The sequence below is a fragment of the Lycium barbarum genome, chromosome 4 (assembly GCF_019175385.1).
Source record: "Lycium barbarum isolate Lr01 chromosome 4, ASM1917538v2, whole genome shotgun sequence".
NCBI classification, from domain to species: Eukaryota; Viridiplantae; Streptophyta; class Magnoliopsida; order Solanales; family Solanaceae; genus Lycium; species Lycium barbarum.
Window position 1 is genome coordinate 41,261,118 of NC_083340.1, and position 7,762 is coordinate 41,268,879.

The window sequence follows — 7,762 nt, forward strand, 5'->3', positions numbered from 1 at the left end:
TCGAAACCGATAAATTTATACTATAATGGTTTGATTTGGTTTGAATATTTAAAAAAAAAACTGACTTGATTGGTTTGTTTTAATTTTAACCAAAAACCGAGTTAAACCGGACCATGAACACCCCTAACTATCAGGAAAAAAAAATGGTATAATTCTAAAAGATACTGAAAAAATGGATACTTTGATTACATTAGTATCTAATTGCATAAAAGTTTCACCTATCTAAACAAAGGTAAATTTGGAAGAAAATAATTAATTCCTTCTTGATAATGTAAGTGACATTTAGTTTGAATCAAAATAAAAAGGCTAAATGGTCACTTATTTGAATCGACGGAGTAACGTTTTTTTGTTTTTTGTTTTTTTTTGTTTTTTGAGGGGGCGTTGGGGTTCAGAAAGTCTATTTTATGTTGTAAATATTAGTACTCCGATCTATAATAAGCGTCCTTTTGGGCTTTGACACACCCCTTAAGAAAATACCAACTATTAAAAAAAATTTGACTAACTTACCATTAATGGAGTGATACCTATTTAATATAGTTTCTTCATTACATAAAAACTCTCTTATTTAAATAGGAATAAATTTGAAAAAAGAAAAAAAAGAAATACCTTCTTGATTATGTAAAACGACACTTATTTTGAATTTAAAAAAAAAAAACTGAAAGACACTTATTATGGAGCGGAGTGAGTTATTACTTGTGAAGTCTTTAACTCGTAATTCTCACAATTACATTTACCAAAAGAAAATTCTCACAATTATATTATTAACTCTTTCCATAATCTTCCACACCTCAATAATCTTCCTCACAATCTTTATGGTTAATGCTCAACTTCCAAATCACTCTTTATGTAATAGTATAAATAGGGGTACAAATTGTGATGTATGGTACACTTGAACATGAAATCCTCTCCGTGTTAGTAGTGCACTCATCAACACATATGAGGGTGCCAAAGCCCACTAGCAACTCTGCTCAACGAATTCATTCCCCAGCAATGCAGGGACAGGTTGGGGAGCTTCACCATTAACCATAATGACATTAGTTTCGGTACTTCATCCTTGAAGCTAAAATCAGCAATCTATGCTTTAACGATAACTGCCTTATTATTAATCATATGGGTCCGGTAACCAATACTATGGAATTTGAGTACAGAGTACCTATCATTGTGATAATAGATTTGAGGCTTATTAGCAAAATTCTTTTGGTTCCCAATGAATTTGGCTGTTGCAGTAATCGTAGGGGATTCACCAATAAAACATAAGATCATTGCTGCTTTCCAGTTCTCAATTTCCCTATTAATTTCATCTTTGTCTAGTTGCACTATTTTGATATACCATCTTTATTGACGGGCGACAAATTTGATAAGATCAGACAAGTTTCACCACTATCATGCGCCGAGAGAATATCACGTAGCTTGATTTAAAGAAATTCAATGCACCCACTACAATTTTGGTGTATCCATTTGTTGAAAAAAGAAAGTTATTGAAAAGATTGAACACTCTTAACGAAATTTCTGGCTACGTCATTGAGACCAATCTTACATAGAGACAAAGTTAGGATTTGAAGTTTATGGATTTAGGATTAAAGTTTTCTTAAGTTACCGAATTTTAAATTATTAATTTGTACATACTTAGTGGATTTCTTATGATAAATATATAATTTGGACCAAAACTACACCATTGGACAGAATGCGCAAACTACACTCCAACTCCGCCCCTGATCTTACATAGCAAAAACTTGAAGGAATATCTTTGAAATTATTTCAATGAATAATGTCGCGATTGCTGTCATTTTGAGGTTTTATTTAGATATTGCCGAAAAGAAAATTCTTGAATGCTGTATGGAGAATTTGAACCCATACCCTTTTGGCAGGTTACAAACAAGCTTGACCGCTAGGCTGGAATAACCAATGCTTGGTAAGTATTGTCATCCAAGTAAATTTACCTGTTTTGTATTAATTTTTAATAATTATCTACTGATATATTCCGTCATTTTTTTTACCAATGACACCCTTATAGCAACGTGCAACCACACCGTTTGATGATCTATATACTCCTATAAGTAGAGGATTAAAATCCAGACACCCAGATCTAAATGTACATTTTAATATTCAGATTCATAGGTCTTAATCTTAATGAAAAAACAAATGAGGCCTTAGAGCCAAATCTTTGTGGTCTACCTAGTGCGGCATGATTTTCATCTTGGCAATCTTAAAGTTGACAGTAGAGAAACAAACTGATGAACATTACTTCTATTGATGGTTGTGTACGTACCCAATTTCAATCAAATTGGAACAAATAAGAAACGCATCAAGAAATATAAGAAAAATAGCATAACTCTGTTCATTATTTCTCTCATATGAAACTAGTAGATGAATTGAAAAATATGATTTACTAAATACAATTATGATATCAGTTAAGATAAAAAAAAAAAACCATTGTTCTTTCTAATCCCTAGAATGCAAAATATACAGATACCATTTTGATTTTCAAGAATCTCCTGGTCCTCTTTTCACGAACAAATGCAGATGAAATGGAAGACCACCCAAAGTCCCAGAACAATGGAGTCATGAAATGAAAGAGAAGCTGCCTCTGAAGAAAAATAATAGTAGTAAGGATAAGTGTTCTGTCCAACGACGGCCGGTGGCACCTGACTTGCTGGTATAACATTGGGAGAATTAGGAGGTGTAGGACAATTAGAAGGACGAAAAGGGGGAGGAGCACCAGTATATATCATGTAAGATGGTGGAGGAGATTTATGCGCTGAAGGTGGTGATGTTGAATGTGAGGAAGACTGAGGTGGTGAGGGGCGGAGTGGGGCGAAGAGTGGTGGGGGTGGGGGTGGTGTTTGTAGTAGTGATGTTGATGGTGAGGGTGAGGGTGAGGGTGGTGGCTTGGATTTGGTAGGGGAAGGTGGTGGAGAACAAATAACAGGACATGTAGTACAATCACTTATGCAGAGTAAACCTGCATTAGGATCTTGGCAATTTGCAAGAGAAAATGCAACACAAAGGAGCAACAATGAGCATTTTGTTGTCATGATGGGAGCAAGTGAAAGAAATTTGGCATGTTTCATTTTTGTGATTTTAGAAACTTGTAATGCTAAGTGATCTTTGCTTTTATAGAGACCTTTTGAGCCCTTCGAAGAATCTTATTCATGCTTGTTTGAGGCTCTTTCAGAAAATTGAACATGAATATATGCTTCCCTTTTGGATAGAAAAGATATAATGTTTGCTTTAATGCTTTGTAATTTACCTCCCTCCAATTACACCTCTACCACCTTTCTACTTTCAATTCCATATAAATAAATGTCCCCTAGATACTGTAGAAAGTGGTTACTGCATATTCAAGTTTTAATAGTATTGGTTTCTTCTGACTTATTTGTCTTAGACTCGATTGTCATGTTTGAATTATCTATATATAGCACACTCTTTCTTTTCTAGTCAGTCCAAAAAAAGGATATATTTCTATATTTAGTACTCCATTCGATTCAATTTGTTTGTTTTACTTTTTTTTAGACTGTTTAAAAAATAATGTCACTTTCTATATCTAGTAACTCGTTACACCCAACATCCTACTTAGCATATTTAAGATTACAAGATCCAAAGGACATTTAGATACATCACGCAGCTTTAGTTTAAGTTTTTAATAAGTTCACGAGATTCAAAAATCTTTTTTATTTTCTTACAAGTCCATGCGAGAAAGACAAACAAATTGAAATGGAGTGAGCAACTATATAACTTTAAATTTTATTTTACCCTTAATGAGATGATTTATATTTATAAAAATTTCAAATGACTTATTTTGGATCAAAATTTCAAAAAAAAAATCTTTTTTTCTTAAACTCTGTATCCGGTTAAACACCTTTAAAGACCGAAGGAATAATATATTTTCGCACCCAAGACCAGTTTTCTGGAACTCACCTAAGCAAGGATTTGAATCACTGAACATTCCCCACACACCCAATCCCCCTCCCCAACCTCAAGGAAAAGATGATGTAAGTCAAAGACACCCCATTTATTCTTTTAGGGGTCATTTGATGCTTGGTTAGGAACTAAGTTACTCATATAATAAATTCTACATAAGTAATATCGTATTTGGTAGCATTCTTTTGTTATGTATAAAAGTCAACTGCAATTTAGAAAGTCGCATAACTAATACACCTATAAGTTACCAAAGGGAAAAAGTGAATGGCGGCCATAAATTTCTTTTCATTATGCCTTTCTCTAGACACAATTTATGCCAATACACACTTTATGCTCTCTAGTCTCTCCTCTTTACATATCCTTTTCTTGATGAGATAAACTTTGGGATCAACTCCTTTTTATCTTTATCCCAAGTAAAGAATTTTCCATCTGCCATTGCAGAGATTCCAGAAGATTTTCCTGATGGCCCAAGGATTTCTGCATTTCTTGAATTAATAAAGTAGGCATCCTAGTTGGACACTGGACAAATGCGTGAGCGAGTTCAAATTTAATGAATCAACTGGCCACTTTTCTAGTTGAGTTGTCGGATATAATCGAAAACTCAAATGCTATATCTTTGTGTTATGTCGAGGTAATAATCAGTTTAAAGGACAAGTAACTTGAATAGTCACATACTTGCTTTTGCTTTTGTAAGAGTTTGTGTGGAGAAATCTTTTTTGCTGCAGAAGTAGGTGTGTTTAATAAATTATAAAAATTAAAGTGACCGAAAACCATACTAAGAATAATTTTCTCGAGTTGCTTATATGAGCTTGTTTGGATGAGCTTATGCCTATAAGCTGCAAACAGCTTATAAGCTAAAAAAAAATAAGTTGGGGTAGTCTAACTTATTTTTTTTTTACTTATAAGCTGTTTTCAGCTTATAAGCTGCTTTAGATAAGCTAAGTCAAATGGGCCCAATTATTTTTTTGAGCTTATTTTAAGCACAAAATGACTTTAAGCTGGCCAGTCAAACACTCAAAGAAGCTGAAAACAGCTTATAAACAACTTATAAGTCAATCCAAACGGGCTCTATATAACTAGACTATAAAATGGGGAATCATACCTCGTGTTACGAAAACGTGTTATTTAGCTTTAATTCAGTTTAGTTAAAATAGTTTTGTTGCTTGAAGTCAAGTGAAGGTGAGACTTGAGAGATATTTTTACTTTAACAACAATAGATCACCACGTCATGACCAATGACCAGCATCAACGCTGGCGTGAAAGTAGCACTATTTTCTGATAACTAACATTTCAACTTAACAACTTGAACTAATAGCTAATACTAGAGGTGTATATGAACCGGGTTGGTTCGGATTTTTTACAAACCAAACCAAATCAAACCATTTGTGTCGGGTTATTAAATCTATAAACCAAACCAAACCAATAAAAGTCGAGTTTTTCGATATCAATTTTTCTCGGGTTTTTCGGGTTTCTCGAGTTTTTCATAGTATCTAATGAAAAGCACAGAGCAGTGCTTCTTAAAAAGAGTTCTAATACAAAATATCAACATATAAGATGGAGGCAAAACACTGTTTGAAGTTTTAACTTTATAATATAACTAAAATGTCAAATGGCCATAAAATGTCAGATGTAACAAAAACAAAAATCCAAATCAGTGCAATATACTACAGCAACTGAAAGGAATCACTGCAGCTTGAAGATTGGGAAAAAATCCAAATCACTCCTCCAATCTGTAAAAAATTTGACAATTGAAGAGATCAGAAAGGAAGCATGTGCATTGCCTAATAATGAAGTGTAATTCAGTGAAGAAAACTGAATCTAGAAAAGATACTAAGGCAAACAAGAAAAGATCTAAATTGAGCACTAAATCTGTAGTCAACCTCCAATGTCCTTTTGCTAGTAAGCCTTTAACCAGAAGTAAACAAACAGCTAAATTCTAAACTATAGGTCATGATAAACTTTTTCTTAAAGTTCAAAATCCAATTTAAAGTCCAACATATGATCCAGAAATTGTAATTGTTTAGTTCTCTACATTTCTATGCCAATTCTAAAACAAGATAAATCATTTATATTTCGTACAAATTTCTGATGCCAGGAAAATCAAGCAGTGCAAACCTCTTGGATTTCTGCACTTATACCTGCAGAAAACAATATCAGTAAAACCAGCAGAGAAAACAATTGCACCAGCTAGAAAACAATATCAGTAAAACACAGCAGAGAAATAAGTGTGCAGAAAACAATATCAGTAAAACCAACAGAGAAAAAAATTGCACCAGCTAGAAAACAGTATCAGTAAAACACAGCAGAGAAATAAGTGCAGAAATCCAAGAGGTTTGCAGCTGCAGAGTACAGGGGTGACAAATTATTGATATACACGAAATATACACTGTGTAATTAACATACCAATTCTCACACAGATAGTGCATCGTGAACGAAACTGGCTAATCAATGCTCAAAGGTGAGTCTCCATACTCTGCAAGAAAAAAGAATAAATTAATAAGTAAAAGAAAACTGACTAATCAATGCTATATGTCCATGATTTCTTTCTCCATTCATAAAAGAAAACCAACAGCTCTTTGAGAAATAAGTAAAAGAAACCATATATGCATTTAGGCATAGATTCCAAATATTTTTTGCTTCTGCTACTACTGCAGGCCTGCAGCTGATTTTCTCAAATATCCACTTTTTAAACAAAAGAGGGATCTGAATAGATTGGGGATGCTACATGAATTCTGTAGTTAGTAAAAGCCAAATCTACCCCCCCGGCCTCCAAATATAGGGTTCTAATTAATTGCACACAAGAAGCTCATAACTAAGTAAACATCACTAATCTCACTCCATTCAGATAAATTAATAAATTAACATCTTTGCACTAAAAAAATGAATTGAGTTTCTGTTTGTTACATTAACTAATGAAACTCATGACCACTTTAGCATAATTAATAGACAGAAGATGCGACCCTCTCCAAGTCTCCATGTAAGGCTCGAGTGCAAATGGTCTTGAAATCAAAAATGTTTCTGTTGTCGATTAACACGTCAAGGGTTCAATCCCTGCTAAGTTCAAACCAATAAAATAAGTACTAGTCAAGAGGCTTACAGTGTAAAGTTGAGTCTTGTAGTAGGGTTGCTGATTTGAGAGGAAAGCAAAAGAGGGATCTGAAATGAGAAAAGGAGAAGATGAAGTTTGTGAAATGAGAAAGGGATTTGAGAGGAAAGCAAAAGAGGGATCTGAATATCTGATTTTGGGAGAAGGGTTGTGTACTTGTGTAGCCGAATTGGGGATTGGGGCTTTTGGACTTCTGATGTGTTCATTTCCTTAGACTTCTGGTGTGTTCATTTCCTTATGGGCTTTTTTTATATATTATTTAGATGGGCTTCTTAAGTTCAAATCTAAATGTAAGAAAGAAAACAAAAATTATAAAAAAAATTAAGAAAATATTTATAAATTACATTTTAATAAATATTTTTATGTATAACATAATTTAAAAGTAGTATATCTATAATCGGGTTGGTTTGGGTTCGGGTTGACTTTTTTTAGTTAAAACCAAACCAACCCTATAATGGTCGGGTTTTTTTTTCGAACACCAAACCAAACCGAACCAAACCACTAGTCGGGTTTTTTTTCCGGTTTGGTTCGGTTTGTCGGTTTGGTGCGGTTTATCGGTTTGCCCTGTACAGCCCTAGCTAATACCCTGATTCGGCATAATTTCAGAAAAGGAAATGCAGTCGCGCACCTACTAGCTAAGGGAGCTCTTTCCCAGTCCAATATAAATTAAGTGTTCTACCTAGTACGGTCTCCACCCTTTGTGGAAAACCAGTTGTGGCAAGATCACAAAGGGAC

At 33.9% G+C, this 7,762-nt stretch overlaps 1 protein-coding gene and 1 long non-coding RNA gene across 2 annotated transcripts; both read right to left on the reverse strand.

Moving 5' to 3' along the window:
* Positions 1-2,313: 2,313 nt before the first annotated feature.
* Positions 2,314-3,074, reverse strand: LOC132638395 (leucine-rich repeat extensin-like protein 1). The gene has a single exon (XM_060355293.1). The coding sequence runs from the start codon at positions 3,069-3,071 to the stop codon at positions 2,508-2,510; it is 564 nt and encodes a 187-aa protein (XP_060211276.1). The 5' UTR covers positions 3,072-3,074; the 3' UTR covers positions 2,314-2,507.
* A 2,405-nt stretch (positions 3,075-5,479) lies between these two features.
* On the reverse strand, positions 5,480-7,244 carry LOC132638396 (uncharacterized). The gene is made up of 3 exons (XR_009581712.1): positions 7,019-7,244; positions 6,335-6,394; positions 5,480-5,651 (listed from the first exon to the last, which is right to left on the reverse strand). It is a non-coding gene; the product is annotated as an uncharacterized LOC132638396 (long non-coding RNA).
* Positions 7,245-7,762: the final 518 nt, after the last annotated feature.

Bases quoted from the DNA above. Each gene is read 5' to 3' on its own strand.
- LOC132638395 (XM_060355293.1), bottom strand. From the start codon at position 3,071: ATGAAACATGCCAAATTTCTTTCACTTGCTCCCATCATGACAACAAAA.